General features: G+C 50.7%; 6 protein-coding genes across 6 annotated transcripts; 3 read left to right on the forward strand and 3 right to left on the reverse strand.

Moving 5' to 3' along the window:
• Positions 1 to 1,178: 1,178 nt before the first annotated feature.
• N7482_003060 (uncharacterized protein) lies at positions 1,179 to 3,869 on the forward strand (the record flags this gene model as incomplete). The annotated part of the gene is made up of 1 exon (XM_056685185.1): positions 1,179 to 3,869. One exon carries the CDS (start codon positions 1,179 to 1,181, stop codon positions 3,867 to 3,869), a length of 2,691 nt encoding a protein of 896 aa, XP_056548791.1.
• Positions 3,870 to 4,200: 331 nt separating this feature from the next.
• Positions 4,201 to 5,299, reverse strand: N7482_003061 (uncharacterized protein; the record flags this gene model as incomplete). Its single annotated transcript, XM_056685186.1, has 2 exons — positions 4,201 to 4,924; positions 5,007 to 5,299. 2 exons carry the CDS (start codon positions 5,297 to 5,299, stop codon positions 4,201 to 4,203), a joined length of 1,017 nt encoding a protein of 338 aa, XP_056548792.1.
• Positions 5,300 to 6,270: 971 nt separating this feature from the next.
• N7482_003062 (uncharacterized protein) lies at positions 6,271 to 6,886 on the reverse strand (the record flags this gene model as incomplete). The annotated part of the gene is made up of 2 exons (XM_056685187.1): positions 6,271 to 6,794; positions 6,871 to 6,886. 2 exons carry the CDS (start codon positions 6,884 to 6,886, stop codon positions 6,271 to 6,273), a joined length of 540 nt encoding a protein of 179 aa, XP_056548793.1.
• Positions 6,887 to 14,135: 7,249 nt separating this feature from the next.
• On the forward strand, positions 14,136 to 14,532 carry N7482_003063 (uncharacterized protein; the record flags this gene model as incomplete). The annotated part of the gene is made up of 2 exons (XM_056685188.1): positions 14,136 to 14,256; positions 14,345 to 14,532. 2 exons carry the CDS (start codon positions 14,136 to 14,138, stop codon positions 14,530 to 14,532), a joined length of 309 nt encoding a protein of 102 aa, XP_056548794.1.
• Positions 14,533 to 15,163: 631 nt separating this feature from the next.
• Positions 15,164 to 16,775, reverse strand: N7482_003064 (peptidase family M28; the record flags this gene model as incomplete). Its single annotated transcript, XM_056685189.1, has 6 exons — positions 15,164 to 15,238; positions 15,289 to 15,466; positions 15,517 to 15,659; positions 15,722 to 16,099; positions 16,159 to 16,325; positions 16,379 to 16,775. The coding sequence occupies 6 exons, from the start codon at positions 16,773 to 16,775 to the stop codon at positions 15,164 to 15,166; spliced, it is 1,338 nt and encodes a 445-aa protein (XP_056548795.1).
• A 2,655-nt stretch (positions 16,776 to 19,430) lies between these two features.
• On the forward strand, positions 19,431 to 21,389 carry N7482_003065 (serine/threonine-protein phosphatase 2B catalytic subunit; the record flags this gene model as incomplete). The annotated part of the gene is made up of 5 exons (XM_056685190.1): positions 19,431 to 19,548; positions 19,613 to 19,950; positions 20,030 to 20,287; positions 20,357 to 21,267; positions 21,329 to 21,389. 5 exons carry the CDS (start codon positions 19,431 to 19,433, stop codon positions 21,387 to 21,389), a joined length of 1,686 nt encoding a protein of 561 aa, XP_056548796.1.
• Positions 21,390 to 21,886: the final 497 nt, after the last annotated feature.

The raw sequence follows: 21,886 nt of genomic DNA on the forward strand, positions 1-21,886 counted from the left end.
ACCTACTTTTCAGGATAGTTCTGCCGGAAGTAAAGGGCGGCGAGGGCTACGCCGCACACCTACTGGCGCCGGTCAGATGATCCGATGAGGTAATTATATTGCCTGATGTCGCAGGCAATCTTTACCCTTTGGAGGCCCCCGCGCGGGAGGTCTGGAGCCCTAGTTCGCTTGTTCCTGAAACTAGAAAAACAGTGCCAGCTGCTCCAAAGCTATTCAATCAATCAGGGTATGGCTCAGCCACTGTCTGCCGAAGATGCGATGTGCCCCAAAGAAGGTGGTGAGGAGTGGGCAGTCGTCTGGAGGGAAACTCCCGGCCGAAAATGCTCTATCTCCGACGTCTTCGGCCCCACCGCGATGCTGGTCCGATGGGCCGACCGAGCATTTTCCTTATCCTTTTCAATTAATTCAATTGAGCTTTTGGTGCCTTTGAATCCCTGATCAGTCTATGTTCCTCTTTTGGGACTTCATTCGTCGCGATGGTGTGGCGCCAGAGTCATCTCATGGCTGACTTACCTGCGCAGCATCTATAGATCTACTTTCGTCATCGCCTGGTCTCTAACATTCAGCAACAAACGTTCAAAACTAGTCTCTTCCTTTTGAAGCCAGCTGTTTGTATCTCGTGGAAAGGATGAAGAATAGCTGGCCATTCTTGGGGGTCATTTTCGTGTGTTGATCATTACTATGTAGCATCATAATCCATACAGGGACCCGGATTCTATCTCCATTCCAGCCAATCTCAAGGATTTCACATGAACGTTTTGATTGACCACTCAGACCACTCAATCTACCTGGCGTAGACAGAGCGTCATGACAGGCGATGGCAGGGGTGGGGGTACAGTGTGGCCGCCAACATTCTTCGCGGCGTCTTGGTGATGCGTTCACATTCCAGGGCACTGGTCAACGTTCCCATAACAAACCAGCAACCCCAAGCAGGAATGTTCGCGCTGCTGCACCTGATTGCGTTTCTCGCCTCCACCTCTCGCCTCCTCGAGGCTTTGTTGTGATTCAGGTGGCTGACCATACTGTGGACCATATTGAATCGAAAGGATCTAAACTAAACAACTGGAACATCGCGACTCGAGACCTCCAACGGATGAGCGACTGAACACTGCCCTTTTCGCGGATCACGCGCGCTCCGATTCAAAGTCAACTTGGCAGGCTAACTCGTCAACCAGACCATGCTGAGCCTGAGCATCGTGGTCGCCATCGCCGCCTCTGGCGCGGCGTTTTTCATAGTCTGCGGAGTCGTTGCAGTCGTTGTCTGGGTTCGATTCCGCAAGGAGCGCCATGCGTTGAGAGTCCTAAGGCTGACCCCAGGGGAGAATACCCGCAAGATACAAACCTTCGCTGGGGATACGTTGACGGAGCTATCTCATCAGGAAGGGAGTGTTCTTCGGGCTCACGGCCAGCTACCGTATGGCAAGCCGACAGAATGGGGCAAGCTGGAATCACGAGAGACTCTTCTACGGCCAAAGAACGGATCCGAGACATCGTGGCCCCTCATGGAAAGAGCACGATCACTGCGCAATTCTATCCGCAGAGCCCGGTCAAAACGGTTCTCCAGAACCGGGCATAAACGTGTGGACTCCATGGCCACCGTCAGCGAGATGGTACCAAGCCCGCCCGGGAGCTCAAGAGAGAATATCCCTCTCTCGGCTGTCGAAGGAGTCCTGGAGCTGCCGGCGGAGCGAACACCACAACAGACCCCAGAAATTCCCAGAGAAGAAGAAGGATTCCACCTTGGCATGCGCCCTATGTCGCCTGCATCAGCCTGGCCGCCCACAACTCAACGAGCGCAATCGACCCTGTTTCCGGTGCTACCAGGCAACAATTCACAGGACATGTTTGACCCACCTTCAATGATCTTTGACGAGTCTCCTACACGGCTTCGTGGTGGAAGTATCGTCAGTCAGACCGCAGGCCATGTCCCTGATCAGTCAATCCCCCCTCCACCTCCCCCCGCCGCTTTTCCACAGGAACGTTTCAGCTACCTGCGGAACGACTCGGTCATGCGTCTGTCGTCAATGAGCCTCGACACAACCAACAGCTCAATTCTGGATGATGGCAGGAATGGCCCTCGATCCGCCGACACCGACCTCACGTCGCCTATCTTCCCATCTGGCGGCACGTTCGTGCCATACAGCGCCAATGACGTTGGAGTCAAAAACGGACGCCGAAGCTTCATTGCTGCCAATACCTCGTTGCCGCCTAATTTCCCCATACGTTCGTCGTCAAACGCTGATAACCATAGGCGGATGGCGGAAGAAGCCGTATCACCCCGGCGCAGCATGACAACAACTTCTCGGAACCCAAGTAATGCAAGCAGCCGTTCTAACGGTGTGCCTCGTCGCAGTGAATCTATGTCGTCGAACCCTCCGCAAAGACATTCGTCCCTTCGCAATAGCACACCTGGGCCACCGGCTGGTTATCAGAAGGCCAATTCTTCCGCCTGGCGGTCACCCCACTCGAATGCGGCTTATGTGCTGCATTTCAGTCAGTACCAACAACAACCGCCGGGCTACGAGAATGAGCAGTTTGACAATGATCCATTTTATGGAGGCTCTCCAGCCTCAAATGGTACCCTTTTCTCCACTGGTTCTCCCGGCCAACCGCTCGCTTATATGCCTCAAAGTCCCATGCAGCGCTCCAGTCTGTCTATCAAAGGACCTCTTCCATCAGCACTCAAAGGATCTAATTCTCAGCGCAAGAGTAAGGGTCACAGACGCCAGAACTGCGTTCGTATATCGATCCATCCGCCCATGACATTCGGAGGCTCTGTCTTCTCCCCAACAGTCGAAGAAGAACCCGAAGACTTGGATGCCATGGAAGAGGTGGACCTGCGTGAGAGCACCATCAACGGGACACCTAAAGCGCAGCCATCCCCGCCTGTGAACACGTCCTCCCCGCTGCCCCGCTCAAAGCGTGGAAGCGGCAGTCGCCGCACCAAGCCTGTCATTTCAGCACCAAGCTCTCTCGGCCCTTTGGCTGAAGAGCCGCAGCCTCGCACGCATACCCGAACTCCTTCTAAGAAGCGGAAGAAGGCGCCCACCGACAACGCAGACGATACACCCATCTTCGCCAGAGACCATTCTTTGCCTGGTATTTTCACGGCCCTCCCCCCTAGTGGCGACGTAAGTCTCTCGCATACGCCTTCCCCGGAGCGGGAGCCGCCAGTATGGGCGGTGCCTGGAGCTCCATCGCCCTTGGCCTACGAGAATTCGCCTGCTAGTGGCACTGGCAGCCCTCGACGGACAGCTGTAAAGGGACCGCGCACTCAGCCGGGCAAGCCTGCCCGGAGCAACTCGACGCGTGCTCCACCACCAAGGCCCATCGGCCCCTTGATGGGACCAACTTCATCTCCTGGTCTACCCTTCATCACTGGCACCCAGGGTAGCGATTGGCGGAGGTCGACAGACACATTGCACAGGACACAAACGGATGCAAGTAACCACTCCTACCGGCGGTACCGCGAGTCCCAAGGCTCCTTGGCGAGTGCTCTTGACTCATCCATGTGCCCAACCTCCCCAGTATATGGTACCAATGCCTCGACCGTACGAGACAAGGTCACTATCTGGGAAGACGCCAACCGCAGCGGATCGCCGCCCAAGCCCCCGGCTCCCCAATTCGCAGGCAACTACGCCTTCCCTCCAGATACCAACGCCTCGCCAGTGCACATGAAAAACACCATTCCACGTTCTATCTCTAAGAGTGGGAGATCGCCAGCCCGCATGGCCAGCTATCGCGCCCCGCCAACGCCGACATCTGCTCGTCGTGGCATGACAACGCCCACTGGGAAGGGACTTGGAATCGGGATTGGATGTGCGACGCCGGTCAGTCTGTACGATGGTGACGGGTTTTTTAGAGAGTAATGTTCTGCTATATTCTGGTCTGTTTTGCCCTCCTTGCTCGGCGGTTGTCTGTTGATTTTGGCGGCAGTGTTTCGTTCGGTTGTTACCCTTGAACCGTGATTTTTTGTGATTTCAGAAAAGCATTATACCTTGATTATTTTCTTCTTTGCCTGGCGCAGGTTGTTATCTGCTATTCCCTTTCCCCGTCCATCTCCTCCCCCCGGCCTCCCTTTGATGTGTCACGTTCTACTGTGATATCCACCGTCTAGGTAGTCGTAATTAGAAATGAACTCTGCAACTTTTTCTTCTCTACCGTCCGTCTCCATTTCCATTCAAGGGCTTATCATTTTAATCAGTCAGTCCTTCGCCACTTGGTCTCCTCACTCTCGCCCTCTGTTCCTTCTTGCCCCTCGCCAGCCCCATTCTCATCCTCTCGCGCCCGGATGGTCCCAGCACCAGGACCAAGTCCAGGGAACGAAGGCGGTTCACCCTCCGCAATCCAATTCCCCTCCTCATCAAAATACTCATGCATATTATCCGCCGTGATCCACCCAGAGCTTCCCTCAACAGGCGGCGGCAGATTCCCGTCCGAGGAACCCACCGCCTCCTGCCCAAGCTGGAACAGCGCATACCCATGATCCTCAGCAGACATGAACTTCGACCCCTCTTCATCGTCATCCTCGTCACCCGGCTCCACGGGGTCCGGGTGCAGGTTTGAGCAAGCGGACACAGCATTGTACAGCATCTGCGTTGGCGTCTCCGCCGGCTCGTCACTCAGATCTTGCGCTGCCCCCGCTTCCGCCGTAATCTCGGCGGCGCCGGTGCCGGACTCTCTTGGTGGCACGACTGTCATTGTGATGCATTGCTCCTCGTCGTCCTCGGAGGAGGGAGCAGTGGGTACTGCGATCTGCATGTATAGGCCTTGAACTTCAGTATCGGCAGCGCTGGGGACGTGCAGGCGCTGGATGGCGTGAAGGGAGATAGAAGGGTACGGAATTGAGACGCCTGTCGAGGCAGAGGGGGAATACAGGACGAATTTCCTGGCCGGAGTGGTGGATGCGTTAGCTTGCTTGACGCTAGATATTTGCAGGCGAGGAAAGGCGACCGTACGAGCTGCAGGCAGCCCGGCTTGAATCGAAAATGGGGGACACGACTCACTCAGATGTCACCCACGTATCCACGCCCTCGATGGCAACCTCGTGGCCCTCGTCGTCCTGCGCTTCCTGTGCCGCATCGCCAGCGCTGGTTCCGTTCGCAGACGCACTCTCTCCGCGCAGCGCATTCAGCGCCGGTGTGGCAAGCAGATCGCGTTCAAGAATGACCACCTTGCATCGCTGGCTGTGGTAGTGAAGCACTGGCGGCCCGGAGTGGAACGAGCTAGGTGTGCGCGACTGGTGCTCGGCGATGGTGACGAAGCTCGATGCTTCCGGGGACGTGTGGAAAACCTCCATCTTGATGATTTGGAGGCGATTACTTTTTTCGGATGGCGTGGGGGAAGTGATTGGGTATTTATCAAGGTTGGAGGTGTGGTGCTAGGTTGCGAAAAGCTGGCGGGAGCTCCGGGCGGAGAAACGCGTTTCTTCCGCGGTTCGTCCTATTCATCCCAAGTAATTAAATAGGGTGATTAACTCTTACCCACTCTATGGTGGAACTCCTGCTACTTCTACCAGTTAGTGAGCTCAGACCCTTGCTTACCCAGATATACATTGAGAAACAAAATTTAGCGTGCTGACTCCTCCTTGAAGTATTTTCATCCTTTTCAATCGGTTCTGTTACTATGTTCGAGGTCGCCTGCATATATCGACAGCGGGAAACTGACATTTCGTACAAAAAGAGTAGTGGAACCTATGGCGTTGAACTAATTAGAGAAAGTTGGCCAATATTCCATCAGTTAAGAAATTCTACACAGAAGTGTGTTCTCTTCTTAGAAACCAAGTAATTTCCTATATGCTATAGGCGTCGCCAAGCTTCCTGTGTCGTTTTATTGCTGGCAGCGGACGCCATCGGTGGCTGGAATGTAGGAGTCGCGCATGCTTCCTTGGAAGCTCCAGCCCAGCAGCGCCTTCAACAACATGACACAAGCCAGAGAAAAATTGAGGCCTGCCACAACATTTGACTCAAATACTGCACCGGCCATGAAGGCAAACGCCATGTTTGCAACGAAATGTCCCCTACATTCGCGAGCATAATTCACCTCGTCCACAGAACATTGGCTGGCTCCCATGATCTGCCTCGTTGACTCGAGGTGATGCTATTCTGCCTCAGGAAGCTATGAGGTGGCCATGCTAGGCATGAGATGTCCTGCATGGGCAAGGAAAAGGCCGGTGGGATACTGAAAGGGCGAGTGGATGCTATATTCCAGAGCCAGATCCTCGCGAAAGCTAGAGACATTCGAAAGAACTCGAGACAGGCTCCTCTAGGTTCATTTCAGACCAAGCCCGCCAAATGCTCGGTCCAGCTCCTTTCCCTCATCGCGAGGTACCATTGCTGGCAGGGTGGACGATCCCTGATCGGCGGAAGTACTGTCAAGCAGACTTTCGCTCACGTCGCCCTTGGAGCCAGGAGACCCTGCAGCCCTGCTCGGCTGCAGCAACTTCTCTTCCCGGTCTAACCAGCCAGGCGCAACACGACGCCTTTCTGCAAGCTCACGCTGTCGAATGGATTCTTCCCAGGCCTTGATGGCACCCTCGGCATCAGCTCGGGCTTTCTTCAGGTGTTGTTCGAGAGACTTGCATGCAGCGAGGATCTCATCTGGATGAGCCGCATGCTCGCCACTGGAGGAGACGACATAGCGGGGTCTGGAATCAGGGTTGGTCGGATTGTCAAGGACCGAGGGCGGAAGGGTCGAAGAGACTGATTTGTAAGTGTAGGGCAAAGTAACCGACGTAGGGAGGCTGATGAACGGTGATACGGTCAGAGGGACCTGGGATAGCAGGAGGTGAGGGCCTGTAGAGGGTGGTGAGCGAGCGACCATAGAAGAAGCAGCCAGCGTCAAGCAGCAGAGAGCCAGAAGGCCACATACGGTACGAGTCGTACATGATGGGAAGGTTGTGCAGTGATTGTGCAAGGGTGGTGTTCTGGCGGAGGCGGGCAGGAAGTGGCTGTTGACAATGCGGAGAGGGTGGATAAGATTCACCGCCCCACGTTTCGCCGATGATCTCCTTCCGTCGTCCCAATCTGGAATGGAGATAAAATAAGTTGAGGATATCATACCTATTGGATACCACATATACACCGGATATTGTCCGGCAACGCTTGGCGCTCCCTTTCCGTTCTAGTGCTCACCCTCTCGCCGCTTTTGCTCACTGAGTAGAATTGAGCAGGCCCCTGATTAACCTGAGCTGGTCAGTGATAATTATGTAATCAGACTGATTCACTCACTGAGCATCCTGATTTACTCACTAAGCCTAACCGGAGTGTCCTGATCTGATCATTAAGCCTAACCTAAGCATCCCGATTTACTTACTAAGCCCTCCCGGAGAGGGGTAACGTAATTCCCTGCCGTTCGGAACACGCAGCTACAGTGGTGTTACTTTAGTTTGAAACCCTCCGTTTTGACCGCCTTAGCCTACCGCCCACTACATTCGGCTAACCGCCCCTGACTACGCGCTGCGATACGCTTAGTATAACGCATCTCCCCCCCCCCCCCCCCCCCCCCCCTATTATTTTATGCAATTTGAAGCTATTCAGACACTAAAAATGCCTCCTCTTCGCACAGGGCAGCAATACGATGCGCCTACTAGGCACCCAAATATTGCTACACGACGATCTGGCTACCAACTTGCCCCCTACGAACGTATTAAGATTATTGAGCTTAAATCGATTGGCTGGACCTACAAAAAGATCAACGAGCGTTATCCTCATATTCTAATCAACACGATGAAGACAACGGTGGCTAGATCTAGCCTACGAGGGCCTACCCAAGAGACACTCCCTCGATCTGGCCAACCAAAGAAGCTTAACGAAGAGGATAAAACTAAGCTTCTTAACGCTATCGATGAGAACCCACGAGTCAAATACGACGACCTCCTTGCAACAGTCGATAATAAGGTTAAACGAATATCGATTTGGAGACTCCTTCGTGAGGAGAATCGACGAAAATGGCTTGTGCTTCAGCGACCGGAGCTTACCGAAACCTACGCCCAATTACGTCTCGAATGGGCCGAACGAGTACGTAGCTATACCGAAGATTAATGGAGAAAGATCTTTTGGACCGATGAATCGACGATTGAGAGAGGTAAAGGGGCTCGTCGCGAGTACACCTTTACCCGACTATGCGACTAAATCGCCGTACGAGATGTCGACCTAATATCCGTACATAAGGGTATTAAACAGATGTTTTGGGCTGCTTTCTCAGGATCTAGTCGGCGTTCAGGGCTTATACCACTCTTTAGAGACCCAGATTTACCTCGGGGAGGTATTAATCGATAGGTTATCCTCGAATTATACCAACGTATGCTTCTAACATTAATAAATGGTATCGAGGGTGCTATTTTTCAACAAGATAACGCCCCTATTCACACTGCACGCGTTGTAAGAGACTGGCTTGAAGAACAAGCGTTTAAAGTGATAGCCTGGCCACCATATTCGCCAGATCTTAACCCAATTGAGAATCTTTGGGCGCTTCTTAAGGCTAAAATCTATGATATGTATCCAGAGATCAAATATATGCCTGATAACGAAGAAACCTTGGCGTTTTTAATCGCTGCTGCGCAAGAGGCTTGGTCAGAGATAGATCTTTCTATACTAGATAATTTAGCTATAACGATGCCTAACCGGGTGAAGCAGGTAGTTGATAACGGTGGATGGTATACTAGTTATTAACTAGTAAATATTGAATGCGAGGTTTTAGTGCGGCAGAAAGGGTGGCAGAAAATTATATAATCAAATGGGAGGGTTTCAAACTAAAGTAACACCACTGTAGACTGCGCCAAAAACCGCAATTGGGGGCAAACCTTGCCCCCAAAACCAAACCGCAATGGTTGCGGTTTTTAAAACCAAAAACCAAACCAAACCATAAACCATTGCGGTTTAGTTTTTAGGGGCAAGGTTTACCCCCAATTACGGTTTTTGGCGCAGTCTAAGTGTTCCCTTTGCGCGTTATTTCCAATCTCCTATATGATTCTCATTCCTTCCAACACCTAAGGGAAAAGCCTTCTTCATTGTCAGGTGTGCCTTATTCCGAGCCCATATATAGGTATATAGGTATATATCTATATATTCCCAGTCTAGAACCTATTGTGATCGTTGCAAATATTGCTGGTTGGTGGATGACCGAGACATTGCTTTGTCATCGGTGCCACCGGAAGTATTGCTTTCGCCCTCATACAGGTCCTGGAGTTAACCATAGCCTTTCGCTAAGGCTCTTGAGAACCCTTACCCCTCTTACTATTATAACCCCTTTACCCCCTGACTTTGACTGAAACTAACCCCCTATATTCAATGATGTTGCGTCGATGCTTTGGTATTGATCTGTCTCTACAGAGTTGATAAGAATTGGGCAGAGCTATTTCTGGGCAACGAACAACCTAGCCTAGTTTGTTCGGGGGGCAACATAATGTGTGATTGGTCCTCTCTACGTTTCTAACTCCACGCCCAGTACAGAACTGGAAATCAAAACTTACATCGGTTCTTTGATGAAACCACAGTCTACAAGTCCTAGGTGCTTGTGCGTGTCTGACTTGCACGTAGAAGTGCTAACAGGATGTCGGCACTTACAGGCAGGAGTGCGAGCCGGCATGGCCTGGAGTTCAAGTGCAAAACCGTTCCGACAATAATAAGCCGATGAGTTTCCAACTAATGAAGGCCTCTAGAATAAGTGGGGGTCTCGCGTGTCATGGACCATAGATAGACGCGTGGGACGTAGGCCCAATGCCTAAACCTTAAACAAGCCTCGTGCAGTTCGGTTTTTGATTGAGATCTCCGCGGGGACGAGGTGAAAAGGTGTCGCTGCGCGCCAGGCGACAGCGGGGCCAAAGGGCTAGATCGAAAGTTGCAAGACAGTGAGACTCGATGAAGGCAGCTCACTAGCGCGCAAAGCCGCTAATAAACCTGTTGGTTCTAGGGGATGACACTCAGAGGTTAAGAGATATGTAAGGAGCTAAGTTCTATTGGAGGCGAAGGGAGCTATTTAGACTGGATACACAAGCATGGTCACATAACCATGTTGAGCCTAAATCTTTCTAACACTAACCAAATCGGGGACATTCGCAGATTGTCCTGTATCAACTTCCCTCGTGAGGCATAGTAAACAATAAGCTTAGGTACACTGTTTAAGGGTTAGCTGCGGAATCTTATTGACCTAGCTCCGATCATCTTACGCAATAAATAGACTAAAGGTATTCCACGCATTAGTTAACTCTGACTTGATAGTCAATAATCAAGGCAAGTTGTTCTCTTACCCCTTGATCTAAACATGGCGACCAACCAGCTTGATCAGCAAAGGCACAGTTCCCTCTCCAAATAGGAAAATCCTCAGGATTGGAATTTTCGTTTAGGGTACCTGGTTCGGTACACTTGAGTAGAGTAACAAATCCTTAGTTAGCTATCAAATAGCAATAGCAATTAGTCAGACGAGCTTGACAACATACGCAATAGTAGTACATGCCCGGTGCCTTGCATGCTGGGTTGAGTTGAGAGTTCGGGCTTGATGGCGCACTCCAGCCGTAATTACACCAATCCCCGGCAAGGGCCATAGGGAAAATCGACAATAACGCGAGCGCGTACTTCATGATGACAAGGAATAAAAAAGGAAGAAACCCCTTTGTCCTACTTGAGAACTTTTCTCGGGAAGAGGCCTGCATATAAATACTTACTAAAATATTAGGAACTGCACGTGACATAAAGGGGTTGAAAAGGAAGTAACTAGTTAGTTACCCGATGCCTGAGGACCCTGAACCATGGATTGGAGGCCTACTATGGATCTTAAGCTTCAGCTAAAGATCAATAATCCGCCTACGCCGAGCTGGGAAGGAGCCTTTGCGACTCAAGTGCCTCTGAATGGATGAACGGAGCTTTCGGGGCGTTCCACGTATCGTGCCCGCGAGGATTGATCCCTTCCGAGTTTGGTACCGTGCATTATGCTTGTTTTGCATCGAGAATTAGATGTAGCCCTCGGGGGGCACAATTAGCGTTGTTATTAGCGCATACAATTAGCGGATTCTAACGGGTCGAAGGATTCGCGTATAGAAAGTTTAATAACATTCGGGTCCAGCATAACCACAATCAAGGCACTAGCGTTTATCTGAAACTCTAGAGACGATATTAGGGGAGGAATGGACTAGGGCAGCAAGTACGGCGAAAACAGTTGCACAGGAAATCTTGATTGAGACCATTTTGATGTGGTATTGTCAAGGAAAAATGAGTTCACCAGAAGAAATCTGAAAAGACGCTCACAGCTAGTGTCTGATCGCAGAATTGTATACTAAAAGAGTGATGTATAAAGGGCAAGAAATGTTAGGTCTATTAATAACGAGAAGGTCTTTATACCCGTCACTAGCACTAACTTAGCGGTCAGAGGCAGGTCTACCGATGACAAAATGAACTTTTCCGTCCGCTTCCGACGTTTAACAACCTAAGCTATCTTCATCTTTTGAAAAGCTTGTTACTAACGTGGTTCCCGCTTACGTCGCTCACCCGCTTACACCGCTCACCCCAAAACACATAGTAAATGCGGAAAATGACTATTCTGTATCTCAACAACTAGGCTATATATCAATTTGAATCTTGGTTTACATACTCTTATAAGCATTAAAAATAACATATTTAACTCTAAGACTATTTAGAATAAGATTTTACTATGTTACTATAAAATATAATATAATTTAGATATTTCCGCCCTAAATATACTTCTCTATTATTACTTATATTATTATCCTTAGAATCTACCTACACACTAGGAGCCCTACTTTGAATATTAGGTACCTCTAAGTATTTCCTCTATAGGAGATATGGTTGTTGAGATATAGAATTGTAATTTTCCGCATTTACTATGTGTTTTGGGGTGAGCGGCGTAAGCTGGTGAGCGACGTAAGCGGGAACTACGTTCCCTTGAGCGGTGGGGATGTGCTTGTATAATCGGGACAGATCGATTTCTCAGTTCGGGACGACCAGGAAGATAATGAGTCCGAAAGCTTATCCGAGCGATTAGCCCCAAGTGAGACATGGTTTCACCTTACCGGCATCCTATTGGGGAACCATCAAAAACCATTTTTACATAAAATTACATAAAATTGTATAATAACTAGTTAAAAACTAGGTTAACCAGCTTAGCAATCAGAATATAGCTAATAAATATCGATAGAATATTATACACGTAATATTTTAGCCCCGCTTTAAAAACTATTAGGGCCCCAAGAACCATCGTGGTTTCTAACCTAGAAACCAAAAACCATTGCGGTTTCTAGAATTGGCCCCCAAACCCCCCTGATTGCGGTTTGGTTTTTTACGGTTTTGTGGTTTTGCGGTTTTTGGCGCAGTCTAATGCGGTCCTAGCGGCAATTGACGATGAGATAAGAACCTTCTCCTACCTCCGTAAGCGCTCTTGTCGATCGCTTCCCAAATCTACCTAGCGCGTACCCTAGGCATCAATTACGAGTATCAAGGTTCATAACATAATCTCCGTTCTCTCAAAGCACCAGACCCAGTAGGCTGTGAGATAGAACCACAAGACCTGCGGGCGGTTTGAGGAGTTGTCGGGCATCAATCCATGCCGTATCAGTGCCACCATCCTAGGGTAGGGCGCGTGATGAAGATCGATAGGCCAAACACTAACTTAACTAACATTAGTTAGTTACCCAGTCTCTGTTAGTCACCCCACCCCCTTCGGGGGTTGGGTCTTCCACCCCATAAATAAATTTTAACCTATACGTAAATTTTCCCACATACACTACAATATCTGACCTCCCTAGCCCGGACAGGAAAGCCCCACCCGGCGGACAAAATCCTGTGTATATAGGCGCATCTGAAGGGATCCGATATGAAGGTAGGATTTCTGCATTAACAAATACAATCACTTTGCGGTCATAGCTCCTTCAGCCGATGGTGACTGAAAAGGCACTTCAAGGACTGAAGAGGTGGAGACTACGAAATGGGCCTAAGTAAGTAGTAACAACTCTGCCCAACTCTCCAAGCCTACTCAGGCGGTCCCAGTTCCGCATCTTTACCCGTGACCTGGTGCGGAAATACCTCAATCACCTGAAAAGCTCCTAGCTCATCATCGTTATGATGAATGGAACCGACCGATAAAATCACACATCAGAGTAGACTATAAAGTTGTAGTTTGGCTTTCATCAAGGCCAGGATATTATCCTCGGACAATAGATTCCGTACAATTTGCAGAGGCAGCTGCTTTGGTAGGCCAAGGACGAACAATTTGGGTAAGGGCTGTTCGTGACTTGGATAGACAGTACATTGTGGAGTTGTGAACTTGTGACACAGGAACAAGGTATGGACCTGCATGTTCGGCTTCCCCTCGAGGATGTTCAGCTCCACTAGGGGTGTTTCTGCGATTGCTCGTGATTCTGGTTTTCTTCTCCTGACCACCGGGGAAAGAGTTGGAAGCCAAATCCAAATCGTGGTATAGTCCTTCTTACTCTTGAGGACTGGGTGGCCTCTCATAGGGCTTGGCTGGTGTGCGCCGGTTCTGTGTATCCCGATACCAGGTGACTAGTACGACTTCAACTATTATCCTGAACTATGAGCAGTTTGAATCCTGACAGTACAACCTCATGAGGAAATGGTTCGCCGAACGAGACTGTTTGCGCTTTGGTACCACACCCTTGGAGTGTAGAGGCTGAATGTCAAAGTTGAAGCTTCTGACAACCCCTGCCGCCCAAGATCAGGCCATTCGAGGCCGGCAAAGCTCTAATTAAAGGAGGGTTACTCTCATGCCTATGAAACTTGGACCTCTCTTCTTCTTCCAGGCCCGAGAGTAACATCGGATTCTGGGTTTCCATGGGCAGCGAAAGTTGGCCCCGCTTCCCATCCAAGCCATGAGCTGTTGGCTCGCACAGAGAAACGATTTTAGGTATTTGCATGCCTTTAAATCCCGTGGCGGATGGTGGGTAGCATTTGTTCCTCCGCTAGCGAAGAGCAGACAGAGTCGTTCTAGCCGATTTACTTCCTATCGTGCTCGTATCAAGCTAACGAGACTATAAATATGCGCCTTCGTCCCCGACCAAGATTCTTCGTGCAAGTGACAGAGCTCCATTGGAAGTAGAGAAAGAAACCTTACCACAAGGGTTATATTTAAGTTTTTCTCTGAGTGATTTTTGACGCCTAATCGAAATGGTCGGGAAGCTCGCTTTGACTATCGGCCTCCTCCTTGCCGGAGCTCAGGCTCAACAAGCCACCAATTGCACATACCAGTCACTGAAGTGTGGTTCAGTGCTTCTTGCACCTCCCTTTAGTACGTTTCTCGGGTGACCATTACGTTTCCGACTTTCAAACCTGTATGCCCGGTTCTAATGGTGGTTGCTGATTTTTGCCTTGACCAGACTACACCACTCTTCAACTCACGACTGCTGTCAACGACACTTCCTCTATTCCGCTCGTCTCCACCACTGACCTCTCTCAGACCCTCTTTCACTGCACAGATATTCTGGGAACTATTACCGGGAATGCCTATTGCTTCGCTGGTTGTGACACCAAGCCTGGTGTTCGAAATGACCAATGTATCTTGTAAGGTTCAGCTCTTGGGACCATCCATATGTTTGACCAAAAACTCTCATGGTCTATTGATTGAGCCTGATGCGAGAAAATTCTGATGTGGATCTTCATGTTGTATCTTTTTTTCGGTTTGTGTGTGGCTCACGCAATTAACACCCTTCTCGGTCCTAGATAGCAAATAGTGTGTGGCTATGGGTTGATCAGCGCATAGGGTCGGAGGGCATTCATTCTCTGCTAGAACCATGCATTTGCTCTGTGTTACTCTTCTTCATTCGTGCAGATAATGCAAATGGACTGTTCGGGTAATGTACATCTTTTATGCCTTGCCTTAAAATCAGAGCGATTTTTACTATAGGTCAAGTCTCCTTGTGTGTTTTGTTCATATCGGAGTATAATTTCATAGCTCACTTTGATAGACTTTCTCTCCTGTGCAAGCTCAGAATGCATGTTTTATCAAGGTAATTGACGCCAGAATAACTGCTCAGTCAATATGTAAAGATAGTCTCCATGTCAAAGGAAACAGCGCTTCCATGCACGGAATATCTATAGAAAGCGGATGGCAGGTACAGTCCAAGGAGATACAAGCAGAACTCAATCCGGTCCGAATACACAAGCACCTCTCTCTGGAACGGAAGTTATCTAGTAATCTACCTCCACTTATTGTCCCACCCGGCCTGCTCTACAGCGAATGCAATTGCTAACTCGCTGAACCTCGCCATGTGCTGTAGCATTGTCTTAGCAGATATTCCATAGAAAGGAAGCGGAAACTCACGTCAACAGAAAAATGACCTGTTTCATCGTCGATCCACATGGTGTCGTTAACCCCGTGGACGTACGGATCGTATTCACCAAATCCACCAATTACGCTTCTGGCCGTGGGGTTTCCCTCGGAAGCAAAAGCAGACGGATAATTGAGTTGTGTGTAGGACATGTAGTCCGAACCGGCACCCCTGCTTAATTAGATGAAACTTCCCCAATGGCGAGAGAAGACCAAACTTACGAGGGAAGATTGTAGAGCTTGGTAGGGATGGAGATGTATTTCTTGCTCAAGTTGACTGTCCAGTTCGTGAGGATTTCATCGGCTTCCGTAGAGATAAAACCGATAATCTCCGTGCTATTCTTGGCAATGAATGCCGTCATGTCCTTCACGAATCATCAGGTCGTCAGATGTAAGCTCCAGTTGCAATGGAATGCGGATAACTCACAAATTCCATCATTGCACCAATGCGCGCTCCCTGTTCTTTCTTGTACCGAGCAATAGCTTGGCTACCTAGCAAGCCACCTTCCTCAGCAGCATACCAGTGAAATTCGACCGGGCCATTCTGGGGCGTGAATCCGGCTTCCGCTAGAACGCGAAAAGCCTCGAGAATACTGACGGTGCCCGAGCAGTCATCGTCCGCGCCCGGAGCTGGCAGGAGTGGAAAGAGATAGTTTGCTGAATCTTGGTGTGCGCCGAGGATGGTCAAAGGGTGCGAGAAGTTGCGAACTTTTGGCTCGAAGCGAGCGATGATGGAGGATTGGCGGAAAGGGTGAGTGAAGTATTCTAGCGAAATGTGGGTGTGGAGCGGGGCTTTGGCAATAATCTGATCCATGACCGGTCAGTTTCCTGTATGGACCGACTAGTGAAACTGAGATTGCATACCTGGGAAAGATGTTCATGAAGCCATACAGAGCTCAATTCTCCATGGATATCGTCATAGTAGCGGTTGTAATAGCTAGTCATATGCTTGAGCACATCCGACATTCTTCCTGTATCGATGAAGGGGAAGAGAGGCCGGATCAGACTTTCATGAGCCAGCTCGGGGGTATCTAGTCAACCTTGTTAACTGTCGTTTATGGATACTCGCAGGAAGAAAGCTCACTTGGCTTCCCGGCCGCTGCACTGTACACCTGCTCCCCATAGAACTCTTCATGGTCGGTGATATCCATGAATTTTGTCCCTTTTCTGCGCAGTCGCATCTTATCTCCCTCAGTCATCCACTCTGGCTTGGCTGCGCCCATAATCCGCAAGAGACGCGGCTCAGCCAGTGCCGCTTCGGTCTCCGCTCGGGCATCTTCACCCTGGAGCGAGACAAACGCGGTGACTGGGTCTGGATGTTTATCTAATGCGGCCAAGATACTCTCATCGACACGGTGATCGCCGTGCGAGGCCGACACACTCGAGATCTCGGTGATCGGAGCTAGGACGAGTTGCGCGTCGCGCACCGCCGCTGTGAGGTTGGCGGCGGCTAAGAGATATGCGATGATGGACTTCTGCATTATGCACGAGAATATTTTCAACAGCAGAAGAGTGAGAATAATTGAGAGGGGACCTCAACGCGCTGCAAGGAGCAAGCTCGACAGCGCGGATGAAGCTAAGCGAGGGAGATAGCTAACTGTTAAATAAATGGCCAAGGTGGGTCAGTTGGAGCTTATGTTGCTCTGAAAGTGGGGACAAAACACCACTAGACCAACAATGCACCATGGGCGATTACTTCTCCGTCGTCTAGTTATATGATCATTGCCTAGGCTGACACATAGCGTTATCACCTTGGGGTGGGGCGGGGCCCATTTCCACAGATCGGACAGTGCAGGTCGGGCGGTATTTGTCGGAGCAAGCCAGAAGTGTACAGTATTGACTAGGGGGAGATTTCGAACAGGGGAATTTTGTCAGGTTGAGTCAACCGGGGGAATAAATATTTTACCCCGACCCGCCGCAAATCTTGAACCGGTTCTCTTATCACACCCATTAACAGTGCTGCTTCCATCTCTTTCCTTTTCGCCTAATCGCCAAAGTACAGAGTAGGGAAAGAAACAGCCGGGCCCATTCCAGTGAGATTCTCTCCAAAACACCAAGTCTTACACCATCGGAAGCAAAAGGGCCCACCAACACCACTAGTAACGGTTGTTGTCGTCGTAGTAGTAGACGTGATGGTCACGGTCCCGGTAGGTGGAGGACATGTGCCGTTGCCTGCTTGTTGACACTGGTCATTGACAGTCAGGACCTGTGCGGGGAGACACCCGTCGATGCAGAACGAGTTTCCAGTAAGGTTTCCATAGATATCTAGACAACGGTATATGACCTGGGGAAGCTGGTTTGCTGTGAGAGGTGGAATCGACGGAGTTTCGTTTACCGCGGCGGTCAACTCGCTGATATTATATCCTGGGGACGTCAGCTAAGGTCAAGCTAGTGTACAATTGGGTATTCAAGTACATGCCATAGGTTGAAATCAATGTGAATCCGCATTTTTCTGATAGGTATATGCATGGTTTGGAAAATGCTGCGGTCCTCAGAAAAAGCATTGCAGGTGCAATAGATATCGCAACAAGCCAGCGCAGTTGGTGCATAATGAACTCTTATTGGGCGGTTCCTACAGAAGCACGCCCATGTTAATGGGAAATTGAATGGCGGGTGGCTTTTCTCCAGAAGCCGGATTCTTTGATTCTCGGTATATAGTGTGACCAACGTCGCTCCTCGGTCCGATTCTGTGCGCTCATCGAGATATAAACTTTGTGCGCTGTTTCTCTGTAGAGATGGTCTCCCTGCGTCCTACATTAAGGATGCAACCTTCGCGACATGACTTAGCCAAGATATTCTCAGTGCAACCCCCAGATCTCCGTCCCTATTAGGGCTTTTAGTCACCGCACTGTCTATGGAAGTGGTTCGACACGCATTGAAACTGAACGGAGCTATCTGTTTTGCCCCAATTCCGCTCAATATAGGATTCGCCTTCACTTCCACCCAATCCATCTGGACTTCCGAGGGCTCCCACTTCGGTCACTTGGATGCCAGTTATTTGTCCCCCGGCGATCTGCTAGGCCGCTTTTTGGCTGTTCCATTAGTCACCAGTGAAATATGCCCATAGCCGGTTTCTACTGAGGCCCATAGACATGGGATCAACCTAGAGAATTGGTTCAAAGGACCCAACAGCTTCGGCCTGCTATGTGCATTTTAAAGCCTCATTTCCCTGCTTTCACGGATGGACAGGCTATCGGCTTTCCTTGGCCACTTTCCCCCTTGCTAGGTAGCCTATCTCGGTCCGAAATTGCATTCAGCCCAATCAAAATTACTATATGGGCAGCATGGCGGGCATCCATCAGCTGAGAAGATCAGCCAGCACACCATCGGCCTGGTAGTTCACCGCTGGAGAGTTCCGACAAGCGTCGATCATCGAATCTACATGACTCGCTTCTAGCACCGATTGGGCCTAGCTCGCAGACAGCCATGCGAGGTGGAGTGAATTCCATTGAATTGCAGGCGTTACCGATGGGTTTGCACGGCTTAGGCAGGTTTGTTAGGCATCGGGCCTACGACAGGAACCCTGGTTGGGTGTTTTGGAGAGATTGGCGGAGGGCGATTGCGTGGTTCGTTTCTGGGGAAGCTTTTCAGGGATTGATGCCTGAGGCAGGATCTCTATATTTGCGCGATGGCCGACCAGCTTGTTCCCTCAGGGTGAGACTGAGGCCCGGTGGTACAACAAATCTACAGATCTGACGGCATAGAAAGCGCAGCTGCCAGATGGCTGGCCTTGTAAGGCCCAGGGTTTGGCCACCCGAGGTTGGGGTCCATCGATCGTATCGCGGCCCACCAGCCAACTGAGTGACTTAGTGGGTGTTGCTAACCACCCGAGCGGCTGAGCCCAGTCCGCCGAACTAATTTGTTTCTCTTTTTCCCATTCTTAACTTCGCCATCACACGCAACTCTTCCCCCCCAAACGCCGTCTCTTCATCTGTGGCTTTGGACCGACTCGCCTCCTCCATTCATTCCCCGGGGGTCTTCCATTGATCCCATCTCTTTCGCCCTCGCTGGGACGTCTATCCCGCCCGGTGTTGAAACCCACCCCGCCACACCTCCGCGCGGTTCTATCCCACCCCCTCCACCCCTTACTCCGATCCCGAAGCTTTCCACCCCCTGAACTCAATCAGTCGCCCAAGATGGATCGGGCTCTCGCACTCGCGGTGACCGACAAGAAGCCGGTCCCCGAGATCGATTTCACATTGCATACGATGGAGGATGGCATGCAGGTGTCGACGATGGAGCGGGTGGTGAAAGGTAAAGGCTTCACGTCTCGGTCGCGCTTGCCGCCTTGTAACCTGATCGCTAACACGGATTCGAGAGATCAGAGGTCCAAGCGCCTGCCTTGAGTACCCCCCCGACGATATGTTTTGGTCCCCCGACGACCCGTCCAAGCCAAATCTCCAGTACCTCAAGCAGCACTTCTATCGCGAAGGCCGTCTCACTGAGGATCAGGCACTATGGATTATCCACGCCGGGACAGAGGTTTTGCGATCGGAGCCTAATCTCTTAGAGATGGATGCCCCCATTACCGTCTGCGGTGATGTTCACGGCCAGTACTACGATTTGATGAAGCTGTTCGAGGTGGGCGGTGACCCGTCAGAGACGCGCTATCTGTTTCTGGGTGATTACGTTGATCGGGGTTACTTCAGTATTGAGGTATGTCACCCACCCCCCCTCTGGGGCTTCGCATCCGGAGACTATGTGATACGCAGGAGCTAATCACAGTTGATGGCAGTGCGTTCTGTATCTCTGGGCTCTGAAGATCTGGTATCCGGACTCGCTTTGGCTGCTGCGGGGTAACCACGAATGTCGCCACTTGACGGACTACTTCACATTCAAGTTGGAGTGTAAACACAAGTATAGCGAGCGGATCTATGAGGCGTGCATCGAATCCTTCTGTTCTCTGCCGCTGGCGGCGGTCATGAACAAGCAATTCCTCTGCATCCACGGTGGTCTCAGCCCGGAGCTGCACACCCTCGAGGATATCAAGGCGGTATGTTGATGGTGGAGCGACCGATATAGTGTTATAATATGGGTTGCAGCTAACGTGCGTGGCTGGCAGATCGATCGTTTCCGCGAACCCCCAACCCACGGCTTGATGTGTGACATTCTCTGGGCCGATCCTCTGGAGGAATTTGGTCAAGAAAAGACGGGCGATTTCTTCATTCACAATAGCGTTCGTGGTTGCTCTTACTTCTTCTCCTATCCTGCCGCGTGCGCGTTCCTGGAGAAGAACAACCTCCTTTCGATTATTCGAGCCCATGAGGCCCAGGACGCCGGTTACCGTATGTATAGGAAGACACGGACAACCGGCTTTCCGAGTGTGATGACGATTTTCAGCGCTCCCAACTACCTCGATGTGTACAACAACAAGGCTGCCGTCCTCAAGTACGAGAACAACGTCATGAACATCCGTCAATTCAACTGCACCCCGCATCCCTACTGGCTGCCGAACTTCATGGATGTCTTCACCTGGTCTCTGCCCTTTGTTGGTGAGAAGATCACGGATATGCTTATCGCCATTCTCAACACCTGCTCGAAGGAAGAACTGGAAGACGACGAAACCCCCTCGACCACCTCACCGGTTGGCCCATCGTCTCCTCCTTTGCCCATGGACACCGAGTCCACCGAGTTCAAGCGACGTGCCATCAAGAACAAGATTCTTGCTATCGGCCGTCTCTCGCGTGTTTTCCAGGTCCTTCGTGAGCAGTCCGAGAGTGTCAGTGAACTGAAGACGGCGGCTGGCGGCCGTCTCCCCGCGGGTACTCTCATGCTGGGTGCCGAAGGTATCAAGCAGGCTATCCACAACTTCGAGGATGCGCGCAAGGTCGATTTGCAGAACGAGCGCCTGCCTCCTAGCCAGGAGGAGGTCTACCAGAAGAGCGAGGCAGAACATAAAGCTGCTATGCAGCGTGCGCAGCATGAGGCTGACAATGACGCCGGGCTTGCGACCATTGCCAGGCGTATCTCCATGTGAGACATCCTCCATCACACCGCGCGCCATGGATACATAAAACTAACCGAGCTTACTTAGGTCCGCCGGCACGGGGCGCAGTCGCCGTCAGCGTGATTCGCGAGACTCCAAGGAGGCCTAAAATGGCCGTGGGTTTGGTTTGAGCCGATATAACGAAACGATCTATGCATTTCTCCCCTTTCCCCTGCCCCTCCCAGCGCACACGGCCACCCCCTTTCCTCTGCCATGACATGATCGAGACGATACCCTATCTATCTGCTTGATCCTACCGCTTCGCCAGGTTATTTGATATGTGTGAATCTGCTATAATAACGGCGCAATTAGCACCGCTCTTTTGCAATCTGTGTGATTACCTGCCCTGGTTTCGGGGGCCGAGTAGACTTCCAATTTGTAGCCCAGGCGCAATGCTGGGTTGGGTTTCAAGGCGCGAAATAGAATATCATGTAATGATGGCCCAATTTAGCCCAATTCGTTCTCATCGAACTATTCCAGATGCTTCGTGTAATTTGTGTTTTGTGTTTGTTATCGACGCAGCGTATGGTAGCGTCTGATAGCCTGATGAGTGGCAGAGAAGATGATATTCTCTATCTGAGTAGAAAGCTACCAGTGTAACTGTAG

This window comes from Penicillium canariense (assembly GCF_028826845.1).
Source record: "Penicillium canariense strain IBT 26290 chromosome Unknown utg000001l_segment0_segment0, whole genome shotgun sequence".
Lineage (NCBI taxonomy): Eukaryota > Fungi > Ascomycota > Eurotiomycetes > Eurotiales > Aspergillaceae > Penicillium > Penicillium canariense.